Source organism: Myotis myotis, unplaced genomic scaffold (genome assembly GCF_014108235.1).
Source record: "Myotis myotis isolate mMyoMyo1 unplaced genomic scaffold, mMyoMyo1.p scaffold_m19_p_19, whole genome shotgun sequence".
Lineage (NCBI taxonomy): Eukaryota > Metazoa > Chordata > Mammalia > Chiroptera > Vespertilionidae > Myotis > Myotis myotis.
This window is the reverse complement of record NW_023416323.1, coordinates 26,947,952-26,960,948: the sequence shown is the minus strand read 5'-3', so window position 1 is coordinate 26,960,948 and position 12,997 is coordinate 26,947,952. Positions and strand designations below refer to the sequence as shown.

The window sequence follows — 12,997 nt, the reverse complement described above, 5'->3', positions numbered from 1 at the left end:
CCCCGTGCTTTTAAGATATTTGCTGAGTGGGCCTTAAGTCACTTCAGCTGTCCAGTTTGTTTTGACTGGGGTAGAACTTTGTAGACTGACAGTGAAGGGAGTCCCAGATGTAGGAAGCAAACAAACATGTCGTGGGACAAGTTGCAGAACATGATCCCATCTGTGTTTTGAAAATCTAAAATCTATATGTATCTATGTACCCTCTACCTACCTACCTACCTAGCTGCCTACCTACCTACCTACCTAGCTGCCTATCATCTCTCTACCTTGGTGAATGGATAGAAAAGGCCCTATTATTACCACTGCTTACCCCTGAGAGCGAGAATGGAGTGTGGGTTAGCAAAAGGCAAGGAAGGACTCTCACTTTCTACTTTGCACATTTCTGTACTATTATAAAATGTTAATAAGTTGTTTTGTAACAAAAAAATTAATAAAAATTACCAATTATAATCACAACACCCCCCCCCCCCCCACACACACACACATACAGTCCTCTCCAGCATCTCGCCACATACCTAGAAAGAGTTAACACAGAAAATTCCAGATGTCTGATGAGGACAAATTCCTGATTTGGTCCCTGGGGGTGGGAGGAGGGTTAGAGGTGAGAAGCGCCAAAAAGTGAAAAGGGGAGGAACGCAGAGGATTGGCTGCCCAGCTCTCCACCCAACCAATAGCACAAAAGTTTCAGGTCCAACGCCCACCTGTGGAGGGTATTTCAGGAGACAGGAGTTGCATCGGAGTTCACTGTCACCTGTCAGAGAAGAATTAAGACAGCTTTCTGGTTTGGCTCCCCGGAGGCTGCTTGCAACTCCTTCACTCAGAGGTAAAATTTAAAGCGTCAGCTGTTCTGCTGGTGGGGATGGGGGGGGTGTGTGTATGCTTTTTCCTCTGTGGTATATTGACTTCTTTTTCCACAGGGCAGACATGTGTTTATAGGATAGTGCTCGATTTTGACAACACTATTAACATGAAATCCCTAACAATGTGGAATGAGCCTTCCTGGTTCTTGCTTACAGAAGGCAAGATACAGTCTGTTGGTGTGTTAGGGAGTCGTTTTGCTTGGACAGGCACTGCATGGGAAAGAGAAAAATACCTATTCTTTGATTGTTTAATAGTTATTATGTCAGTCCCCCTGTTTCATTGAGAGCCCGGTTAAACTTTTATGAGGACTAGGATTGCAAACAGCGAATCTCACCGTAGATAAGTATTCAACAGAATGCTAACATTATAGAATGGGCTCTTGATTTTCCATCTCAGCAAAAGGTCTTAAAACTCCCCTCATTCATAACACAGCTACTCTTCACGAGAGAGCAGCAAAACAAAGAAAAAAGTTTGAAAAGGGATGTCCAATGAAATCACTCCTATGTTTAGGTCCAAATATAGCCGCCTAGGATGGTGCTCTGTGCTTAGTATCTCTGCGACCTCCTTTCCTCTCCCTTCTTCCCCCACAGACCTTGCTAGTGATGGACCCATACGTGATCGAGATGAATGGCAGCGGCGACCTCCCCTCCGTTCTGGATGTGCATGTCAACGTCGGTGGGAGAAGCTCCACGCCAGGAAAAGTGAAAGGCAGGAAGGCCCGGTGGTCTGTGAAACCCTCGGACATGTCCAATAACACTTTCAATCCCATCCGGGCCATCGTGGACAGCATGAAGGTGAAGCCAAACCCGGACAAAACCATGATTTCTCTGTCAATTGGTGAGTTGGGGACACTCGACTGAGGGGTGGTCATTGTTCCCCTCTCCCCCATCCTCGTAGGCTGTTGGGAGAAGATGGGAGAGGAGGGTGAGTCTGAGCACTGGGCGTGGAAGAGTAATATCTTGGTGGCTTTTCTTTTTCCTCCCATGAAAAGGGGACCCTACTGTGTTTGGAAACCTGCCCACGGACCCAGAAGTTACCCAGGCGATGAAAGATGCCCTGGACTCCGGGAAGTATAACGGCTACGCCCCCTCCATTGGTAAGCTTCTCCTGAGACTCTAAGTGGCTTCTGAGTCTTTGGTGCTCTTCCAATAGGAATACATTTCTAGCAATTCTCCTTGCTTTCCCGCACATGGTCCCTCAGGAGAGGCTAAGATAAATGGCCACCTGGATTTGGGGAAAAGGGTCTAGGATGCTTAAACACAAGCTTCAAGGTCCAGCTTCTTGCCTGGCTTTCTTGGGCGTACTGATATCTCCCTCTAGGCTCCCATCACATACTTCTTTCTCAAACAATGCTCCTATCCCAGCCGTGGGCAAACTACGGCCTGTGGGCCGGATCCAGCCCGTTTGAAATGAATAAAACTAAAAAAAAAAAAGACCATACCCCCTTTTTTAAAAAATATATTTTATTATTGATTTTTTACAGAGAGGAAGAGAGAGAGATAGAGAGTTAGAAACATCGATGAGAGAGAAACATCGATCAGCTGCCTCCTGCACATCCCCCACTGGGGAAGTGCCCGCAACCCAGGTACATGCCCTTTACCGGAATCGAACCGGGGACCCTTCAGTCCGCAGGCCGATGCGCTATCCACTGAGCCAAACCGGTTTCGGCAAGACCGTACCCTTTTATGTAATGATGTTTACTTTGAATTTATATTAGTTCACACAAACACTCCATCCATGCTTTTGTTCCGGCCCTCCGGTCCAGTTTAAGAACCCACTGTGGCCCTCGAGTCAAAAAGTTTGCCCACCCCTGTCCTATCCTATCATGGCTAATTCTCAAATGAAGGCCTTGAACTTGGCAGCAGCTGCTTGTTTACTGACCCTTCTGGGTCCTAAGTTAATTGGCTTGGCTTTATTTCTACTCCTCTGTGTATTCAAGGCTTATTTTATTTACTAGAGGCCTGGTGCACAAAATTTGCACCTACGCCGTCAGCCAGACACCTTAGTGCTGCCACGGAGGTGGGAGAGGCTGCTGTGGAGGTGGGAGAGGCTCCCGCCACCGCCGCTGCGCTCGCCAGTCGTGAGCCCAGCTTCTGGCTGAGTGGTGCTCTCCCTGTGGGGGTGCACTGACCACCAGGGGACAGCTCCTGCATTGAGCATCTACCCCCTGGTGGTCAGTGCACATCATAGTGAGCAGTTGAGTGGCCTTAGCATATTATTAGCATATTATGCTTTGATTGGTTGAACAGCCAAGTGGATGACCAGACACTTATCATATTAGGCTTTTATTATATAGGATGGTCCTGATCACACTCCTAATGAAGTTGTAATTGCTTCATATTAAAGAGGAATAAATACCACCCATACCACCAACAAAGAATAGACTGTCCTATTGAAGAATAGAGGGTTGTTTCTGACAGAAAGAAATTATTCCTATTTATGTTTAACCCTCTCCATCTATGAAACATGTCTACACTACACATTTTGGTAAAATACATGATTTCTTGGCTTTGTTTCAGTGTTGCACATTTTTCTCCTGTGTTTATGTGCACATAGAAACGTATTCTTAAGGCAGAATAAAAGTTAAGTTTCATGTTAAAATAGAATTTTGAAAATACTTCAAAGAGGTTTCAGGGGCATGATTTTTAGGTTGCTTATTTACATTTTATAAAGCTTCATACAACAAAAATAAAGACAAATTAAGACCAAAAATTAGGTTATAAAAAAAGTTTGTAGTGATTTTTATAACCAAAGCATTAGATAATTGATTCAACCTGAAAAACCCTAAACAAGTTTTGTAAATATTCAAAGGATATGAGCACTCAGGCCAAAGAAAACACAGATAAGAATAGACAGTATATCTTGGGAAATGCTCTTCCTTGTTAGTAATTAAAAAAGTGCTGATATCTGTAACTTCAAGAGATCGTTCTCTACCTTTTAAGTTAACAAACATTGTAAAATATTGCCTCTGGCCCTGCCAATGAAAGACAATCTTTTTGAAGAGCAGTTTTGCAAAACATGGTCATTTGCATGAAACTGTCTATACTTTCAGCTTATAAGCCAACATTTGGAAGTAATGTATGAGACTATGATTTCAAAGGTAAAAATTGTACAAAAAACAGTAATAGGGATATAATATGAAAAACTTAAGATGGACTGAATGCATCACACTCTTTGATTATAACTTTTCAAAAAATATAGTCCCTGGGTGGGACTAGGGAATGATTGAAATCCTGTATTTTATGGAGAATAAACACATAATCATAGTAACCAAGACGGTGCAGAGTGTCCTACAGTTTGGTGAGCTCTTTCTTGTTATTATTTATATATATGTGCTTATTTCACAAATTTCAAATATAAACTTAATTTCCTTTGTCAACAGCGGCTGAGAGCTAACCTGAGTAGTATGTGCTCTGAGCAGGGGCAAAAGGAAGCCTACAGCCCTGTGACTCTGGTAGAGCTGTCAGTCCTGGGATGGAAACTTCCAGCTTCCTCCTTCTGTTCCTTTCTTTCAGGTTACCTGTCCAGCCGGGAAGAGGTCGCATCCTATTACCACTGTCCCGAGGCACCCCTGGAAGCTAAGGTGAGCCTGAGACAGGGTTCCAGCTCTGAAGCAACACTGGGCAAACTATACCCTTTTCATTGTTTCTGTTCTGCAAATAAAGGTTTCTAGGGGAACAAACGCCGGGGATGGTTTCCCTTTAACAACTCGAGGACTTCTTATATAATGAGGACCCTAATCAGTGATTACATTTAATGTTGTCACAGTAATGATGATGACACTGCATACAGTTTATATGGTGTCATTCTAAAGGAGGCTCAAATGACTCAGAGATCATTCTGTGTTTGAGTCATAAATACCCAAGAGTTAAAACTGTCAATTTTACCAATAGGATCTTTTTATTTTGGTAATCCTCACTCGAGGTTATGTTCCCATTGATTTTTAGGAAGAGTGGCAGAGAGAGGGAAAGACAGAGAGAAACATCGATGTGAGAGAAACACATCGATTGGTTGCCTTCTGCATGAGCTCTGACCAGGGCCCGGGCCTGGGAGGAGCCTGCAACCCAGGTACGTGCCCTTGACCAAAATAGAACCCGGGACCCTTGGGTCCGCAGGCTGACTGAACTTCTATCCACTGAGCCAATAGGATCTTTTTAAAGCTTCCCTCATTCACTTTAGGTCCCTCAAATAGGAAGACTGAGCTACCATGACATATTGAATTGATGGCAGTGCCAAGTTTAAATACCACCCTCACCTCTATTGTTTACCCTTCACCTACATTTCAGAGAAGAGCTAGGCTTCAAATCTCTGGTCAAAAGTAAATAAATAACCAGGTGAAAATATCCAAGGTTATAATGGCCACCCATGGAAGTTGGCTGAATCAGAGTTGACCTGTCCTTTTTTTAAAAAAAATTATTTGTTTACTTCTTTTAAGTGGCCAGCATTTTCATCAATCTTTAGATCAGCGGTTCTCAACCTGTGGGTCGCGACCCCTTTGGGGGTCGAACGACCCTTTCACAGGGGTCGCCTAAGACCATCGGAAAACACATATATAATTACATATTGTTTTTGTGATTAATCACTATGCTTTGATTATGTTCAATTTGTAACAATGAAAATACATCCTGCATATCAGATATTTACATGACGATTCATAACAGTAGCAAAATTACAGTTATGAAGTAGCAACGAAAATAATTTTATGATTGGGGGTCAGCACAACATGAGGAACTGTATTAAAGGGTCGCGGCGTTAGGGAGGTTGAGAACCACTGCTTTAGATAGAGACATATATATATATATATATATAAGGCTGTTAAATTCTTTCTGGCTTAGTACAATCCCTACTCCTTTACTTAGAATTTGTAAGTCAGTTATCTTTGTCCCACACACACCCATCTGACAATTTCCTTTCTCCTGTTGCTGGTGGAACTGCTAACAAAATGAATCTTTTATTTTTTTTCTTCACAGGATGTCATTCTGACAAGTGGCTGCAGTCAGGCTATTGAACTTTGTTTAGCTGTGTTGGCCAACCCAGGGCAAAACATCCTCGTTCCGAGACCCGGTTTCTCTCTCTACAGGACTTTGGCTGAATCTATGGGGATTGAGGTCAAACTCTACAACTTATTGGTAAATGACTTTTTAATTTTAGACACACGTGCTCAATTACTACTAATGTTAGCAGGAAAAGATCCGGAAGTGGGTGGTTGAAACCACAGACACATTTTATTATTTATCTTACACCATTGGTTTAAATGAGTTTTCTCCTTAAATTTCTCAGAATCATCTTTTTTAATATATATAATATTTTTTATTGATTTCAGAGAGGAAGGGAGAGAGAGAGAGAGAGAGATAGAAACATCAGTGATGAGAGAGAATCATTGATCGGCTGCCTCCTGCACAGTCCACACTGGGGAGGGAGCCTGCAACCCAGGCAGGTGCCCTGACCGGGAATCAAACAGTGACCTCCTGTTTCATAGGTCAATGCTCAACCACTGAGCAACACTGGCCGGGCTCAGAATCATCTTAACCTCACCCTTTCTTCCTCCCCAGCCAGAGAAGTCTTGGGAAATTGACCTGAAACAATTGGAATCTCTGATTGATGAAAAGACAGCTTGTCTCATTGTCAATAATCCATCAAACCCCTGTGGGTCAGTGTTCAGCAGAAGTCATCTTCAGAAGATTCTGGCCGGTGAGTCCAGCAGGGGAGAAGATGAGGATGCAATCCTTTAGTCATTGATCCAAATGAGAAAAGAGTCCGTCACTACGTTCCAAGCCTAGGATGGAGGTTGGGGCACTCCACTAGGGTCTCTAGTGTGCCATTGGAATGGTAGGACTTGCTTAAAAGAAGGAGAAAGAGAGGAAATACTTGACACATCACCACTCCCATCATGTGGAAGAAAGGGTCTGAAATATCTAGTTAATTAAATGGCAAATTTAGGCCTTGTACCCTGCAAGAATGTGTACCCATTTAGTTCTTAGTGAGCAAGACAAAGTACAAAAACATGAAAAGCAAAGTACAAAAGCTCAGGTAAATAATAAATGCACAGGCAATTCACATTAATGATTTCTGCGTGTTTCTTTTATTTTCAGTGGCTGCAAGGCAGTGTGTCCCCATCTTAGCTGATGAGATCTATGGAGACATGGTGAGTCTTGGGCAGGAAATCTCACTGCAATAATCTCCATTCCAAATTATTTCGTTGGACCTTCAGAGGTGGCATCTAAATCATCAGAAGCAACTCCTGATCACTTCAGTACAGACAATCAAGATCCCTGTACTCTTCACAGATACATAGATCTATCTATGACTCCTTAGCCAGTTGTCTGAAATCCAGAAAAGCTATGCAAATCCAAAGATTTTTTGCAATTCATTTGGTGGCAAACCCTGACTTGGCTGATATAAAGATATTTGTAGATTTCTTTTTTTAAAAAAATATATTTTATTGATTTTTTTACAGAGAGGAGGGGAGAGGGATAGAGAGTTAGAAACATCGATGAGAGAGAAACATCTATCAGCTGCCTCCTGCACGCCCCCTACTGGGGGTGTGCCCGCAACCAAGGTACATGCCCTTGACCGGAATCGAACCTGGGACCCTTGAGTCCGCAGGCTGATGCTCTATCCGCTGAGCCAAACAGGTTAGGGCTGTAGATTTCTATTTTTCTCACTTATGGATCTATATGAGCATAGGGGAGGGGCAGAGATGTTAATATGCTTGATTAGGAGTGCTATCCCAGAGTGCTCTGGGACTGTTACACAATAGGTGGTGACACGTGCTATATAACCTTTCTAAAATCCAAATAATTCTGCAACATATTTGGGCCCAGGGATTTCAGCTAAGTGTCTGTGGACCCATATTATACTTCTAAACCTATAGCTCCAAAAGTCATGCCTTCTCTGGAACTGGCTTCAAGGGGCTGTCCATATTTCAGGGCTAGGGCCAGTTTCCTCACTTTAGGCTTCCTTTAATCCAGACCAGACACCAGGTTCAATGTCTTCCCATAGCCCCCTTGGGAGCCCCTTGGGGTCCCAATCATGCTTCAGGGTAGGGATGAGCCCCCAAATCCGAGTGATATAAGGAAAAGGGGAGGAGGCGTGGGATTTGGAGGAGAGTACCCCAGAAGACAACTACAGCAAGCTCTTCTCCACAGGTGTTTTCGGGTTCCAAATTTGAGCCTCTGGCCACCCTCAGCAGCAACGTCCCCATCCTGTCCTGCGGAGGGTTGGCCAAGCGCTGGCTGGTTCCTGGCTGGAGGTTGGGCTGGATCCTCATCCATGACCGCAGGGACATTTTTGGCAATGAGGTGAGAGCCGCGTGGTGTGTCTACTTTGGGATATAGACTTACTTTGGGTGCGCAGTGGGTGGGAGGTAGATTTGTTTTTTCCCCCTTTCTTCCTGGCCCTGTCGTTCTGGGTGCCTGGAAAGATGCTAGATAACGATGGTACTGCTTCCTCTCCAAACTCAGTTTTTCTTTCTGTACCTGGCTCTGTGAAGAAGTTACAGCTGTCTCCAATTTTTGGACCAGCAAAAGGGAAACAATAGCAGTAATAACCCTAATATTGTTTGCAGGCATACAATGTGCCAGTACTTTATATGCATTATTTTAATTTAAATCTTCCCAACAACCCCATGAGGCCAGTATTAGTATTATCTCCATTTTACAGAGAGTTGAGAAAAACGAGGCACAGAGAAGTCGTATACTTTTCCTAGAGTCACACAGCAGGGTCGTGGCAGAGCTGGGCTACAAACACAAGTGGTCTGATTTAAGCATGACACTAGGCACCATCACTTCTCCAGAAATATAAGAACTGATAGAAAGAATGGCCAGCACCAGAGTTCCCAAGGCCAGGGTGCTTAAGACCGGCTAAATACTGTGTTTGCTGGGGGTGGGCTTTTAGATCCGAGATGGGCTGGTGAAGCTGAGTCAGCGGATCCTGGGACCCTGCACCATTGTCCAGGGAGCTTTGAAAAGCATCCTGCGTCGCACCCCTCAAGAGTTCTACCACGACACCCTAAGCTTCCTCAAGGTAAGGGCAGCCCGTGGCCTTTCACTTTGGGGGGTCAGGGAATGCCACCAGTGGAATTAGGAATAATGGGTCCTCATTATTCCTGGAGCAGCGTTCCATGATGGTACGTCCAAATCCGGGAGTGGCATCCGTGCAGGTGTCTGTCCACCCATACATTCCCGGCTTCTGGCAATTCGCTCTGCTCCTGGCCAAAATTTCATGGGGCAGGTTTTTGCCTCATTGACTCCTTATGCCTTACCTTTGATGTGGACTCTCCTTAAAAATAATGTGTTTTTAAAATATATATATTTTATTGATTTTTTACAGAGAGGAAGGGAGAGAGATAGTTAGAAACATCGATGAGAGAGAAACATCCATCGCCGCCTCCTGCACACCTCTACTGGGGATGTGCCCGCAACCCAGGTACATGCCCTTGACCGGAATTGAACCTGGGACCTCTCAGTCCGCAGGCCGACGCTCTATCCACTGAGCCAAACCGGTTTCGGCAAAAATAATGTTTTTTAAATTGATTTCAGAGAGAGGAAGGGAGATGGAGAGAGATAGAAACATCAATGATGAGAATCATTGATCAGCTGCCTCCTGCACGCCCCCGACCGGGGGATCGAGCCTCCAACCCGGGCATGAGCCCTGACCGGGAATCGCACTGTGACCTCCTGGTTCATAGGCAGAGGCTCAACCACTGAGCCACACCGGTTGCTCTGGGTTCTTCTTTTAATGACTTGTTTTTTCTTTTACTTAACTTTTAATCTGCCTTCTCTCGTAGTCCAATGCTGATCTGTGCTATGGGGCGTTGGCTGCCATCCCTGGACTGCGGCCAGTCCGCCCTTCTGGGGCCATGTACCTCATGGTAAGAGTGCGGGGGCAGTCACTTGTGGAAAGCCAGGGTGCAGGGCTCACAAAGAGCGAGGCTCCTGTGTCAGTCAGTTTGGGAATTACTGTGTTCCTAACTGTTCCACTGACATGACCTAAGCTCAGTGTTAGACAAAACAAAACCCTCTTAAGATGAATTAATTCCTTAATATACTCACTTTATATATACACATAGAGAAGAATAAGACAGAAGAGGCTCTCTACACATTGTCGTTCTCAATTTGGAATGATACTGGTTCCCTAGGAATGTACGGGAATGTACGGGAATCTTGTTTTTAGAATGACTGGCGGGTGCTGTTGGCATTTTGTGGGCCAGGCCTGCTAAATATCTTGCAATGGGTGGGAACGTTCCATGCAATTCTGAATTGCCTGACCCATGAGGCTAATAGTTTACTTTTTGAGAAATACTGCCATTCTATTTCCAGCTGTCCTTTATCAGCATACAGGAAGGAACCGCTCAGTAAACTAAAATATTAATATAAATACATTCTCTCTTCGTTATGAAAAATTCCATGAGCTCGTAAGGGCTAGAACTTACTCATCAAGCTAGTTATCAGTTGCAGAGTTCCAAGGTATTTTTCAGAGCAGTCCCTACCTTACTTTCTGGCATAGGGAGTTGGCCCGTTTTCCCTCCTTCTGCTAAGTTTGCCTCTCCCTGTTATTGGTATAGGTTGAAATTGAGATGGAACATTTCCCAGAATTTGAGAATGATGTGGAGTTCACGGAGCGGTTAGTTGCTGAACAATCTGTCCACTGCCTCCCGGCAACGGTGAGTGTTTCTACACCTCCCAGGACATTCTCCACGGTTTCTAGACTCTCAGGAGCTCTCCCTGAGCTGGTTTTTATCGCCACCTTTCCTCCCCCAACAAAATGTATTCTCATTTGATAAGATCCAACCTGATGTGTCTTGTGGCCTCTGTTTAAAATTTGTTTCTCTCCATCATTATCCCATCAGTACTGGGAAGAAAAGGTGTGGTGGAACATTCTGGGAAAGGGAAATCAAGCTTTTAAGATGAATTTAACTCAGTGACTGACTTAGTGTCCCAATGATGCCCTGAGTCAATGGCGCTGCTTCTTGCTGTTGGGGCCCTGGCCATTTTAGGTGGTCCAGGACCAGGTTGCATTGCTCTGAGAATAACAGGCTCTTCTTTTTGCAGTGCTTCGAGTACCCGAATTTCTTCCGAGTGGTAATCACCGTCCCTGAAGTGATGATGCTGGAGGCCTGCAGCCGGATCCAGGAGTTCTGTGAGCAGCACTACCACTGTGCTGAAGGGAGCCCCGAGGAGTGTGACAAATAGGCCTGAGCCCATGCTCCTGACTACGTCCCCTCCAGGGAGGGCCGGACTGGGCCCCGCTCCTCCTCTGGGAGTCAGGTGCCCCTGTTGGGAGAGGAGCCTCAAAAACACATCGAGGGTTCAGAATTGCCCCTGCTTTACCCCAGTCATATCCATATGCACACTCTGAATCCCAGATTCTTCTCTCACTCTGCCCTGCTGGAGTGACTAATTCATTAACTTGCCCCACTTCCATGATGACTTCCTCCTTTTTTTCTGAGAGTACCAGGTGAGCAAAATTCACCAGCAAGCAGTAGAGACAAGAAAATTCAGAGCTCCAGATGAGAGAAACAAAAGAGAGAGAGAACTTGGGCCCCCAACCATTTCCTCACGCTATAAGAACATAGTCCCTCTAGTCAGATCTGAAGCTCAATTCTGTTACTGCCTAACTTAAGGTATTCCTCACCTTATGCGCTAGAGTTATAATGAAAGAAGTTGAGGACATAAGTATTTGGTTTATTATATTCTAAACCCATTAGGAAAATTTGCTAATTCAAAGGATCCTTTACAGAAACACTTTTTGGGAGTAAAGAATTACTTTTTGATACAAATAAATATCCTTTAATGATTGCCTTTCTAAACTTAGATATGTGTGTATCAAGCTTTCTTAAAATGAAGACACATCGATACTAAAAAATAAAAAAAAGGGAGGAATCATTGGCTCTTCCAGAAACACTGCTCTGTAAGGGTCACAAATATCCCTATTTGTCATTGTTATAGAATCATTGTTACTTTGCCTGTAATGTTATTGATTTATTAATATATATATTATATTATCTTTTCATATGTTTTCTAAGGAACATTTATATTGACAAGATCCTTTATTTTGGCAAAGGCATAAATTATTGTCTCTTTTTATACAAAAAATAAAATTTACTAAGTATGTTCTCTGGTTTTGTGTTTTTTTTCTCTTCTGTGGAGAATTTCTATCCCCAGGTGCTGCTCATTGCTCAGTCTGATTGATGCCTTACCCATCAGGCTTCATTTATTTCTTTGTAGCTGTACTGACATTTGGAGTTACTTAAGAAACACTATTCCTAAAATATTTTATTTGGGAACTCAACTTCTGGCTTCCTACTTACACACAAGGCAAACTAAGAAGCAACATTATTAACTTCTGGCCTTAGACTATATACTTTCAACCTTTTGGGTCCCCAATCTCTGGTCCCAATTTCCTACACTTGTCCAGATCTACTAACTCCCTGGGGAACGAAGGCGAACTGGTTCCGTTAACCCAGGGAATGAAGGTGCCCAGGGTCTCCTTTCATTATGAGCTTTTCTTCTGCAATCCCTCTTAGGCACAGTTGCCTAATTTTTTGCCTCACCATTTCCTTTAGAGGAGGGAGTCTGAAGTTATCTTGCAATTGTTGGGGGCAGAAATATAATTCCGCACGGAGGGACATTTTCCTTATCTGAAAGAGGAACTTCGGTATCAACAGCTGGCAGTCACACCCAATTAATTTCCTTTACAAAAATAAACATCGCATGTCCCCCGTTCAGGGAGCTCACACTACAATTTACCTTTCCATTTTCTTCAGCAAATCAAAAGGACTATGCAATGATTGAGATGATAAAGATTGGTTTCCGGTATGGTGCCACTGCTGATAATTTTCCAAAAAGGCTGGCTCCTCTTTTCCTGTGGCCTCCCCAAAACACCCCCCCCCCCATCTCTGTTCAGAAATAAACAGGAAGACTTGGTGGGTTACACAAGACATTTCTTCTTCAAACATACATATTCTATCAAGCATTACTCAATTCTACTCAGACTTCTTAAATTTCCGGATTTCCTTGGTGTCTACATTTTGATGGAGTCAAACATTCAAACATTCACAAAACAATCCATGCGCATTGGACAAACTTAAAACAATACAACCCTCCTCCCCCCTCCCCCCAAACACCCCTCACTC

At 43.9% G+C, this 12,997-nt stretch overlaps 1 protein-coding gene across 1 annotated transcript; it reads left to right on the top strand.

The window, feature by feature from the left end:
* Positions 1-693: 693 nt before the first annotated feature.
* On the top strand, positions 694-11,727 carry TAT (tyrosine aminotransferase). Its single transcript, XM_036345767.1, has 12 exons — positions 694-823; positions 1,452-1,698; positions 1,853-1,957; positions 4,377-4,444; positions 5,832-5,990; positions 6,414-6,552; positions 6,954-7,006; positions 8,010-8,162; positions 8,758-8,886; positions 9,650-9,733; positions 10,427-10,525; positions 10,914-11,727. Exons 2-12 carry the CDS (start codon positions 1,464-1,466, stop codon positions 11,052-11,054), a joined length of 1,365 nt encoding a protein of 454 aa, XP_036201660.1. The 5' UTR covers positions 694-823; positions 1,452-1,463; the 3' UTR covers positions 11,055-11,727.
* Positions 11,728-12,997: the final 1,270 nt, after the last annotated feature.

Coding starts and splice junctions, on each gene's coding strand:
- TAT (XM_036345767.1), top strand. CDS start 1,464: ATGGACCCATACGTGATCGAGATGAATGGCAGCGGCGACCTCCCCTCC. Junction 1,699..1,852: donor CATGATTTCTCTGTCAATTG/GTGAGTTGGGGA, acceptor TCCCATGAAAAG/GGGACCCTACTGTGTTTGGA. Junction 9,734..10,426: donor CTGGGGCCATGTACCTCATG/GTAAGAGTGCGG, acceptor TTATTGGTATAG/GTTGAAATTGAGATGGAACA.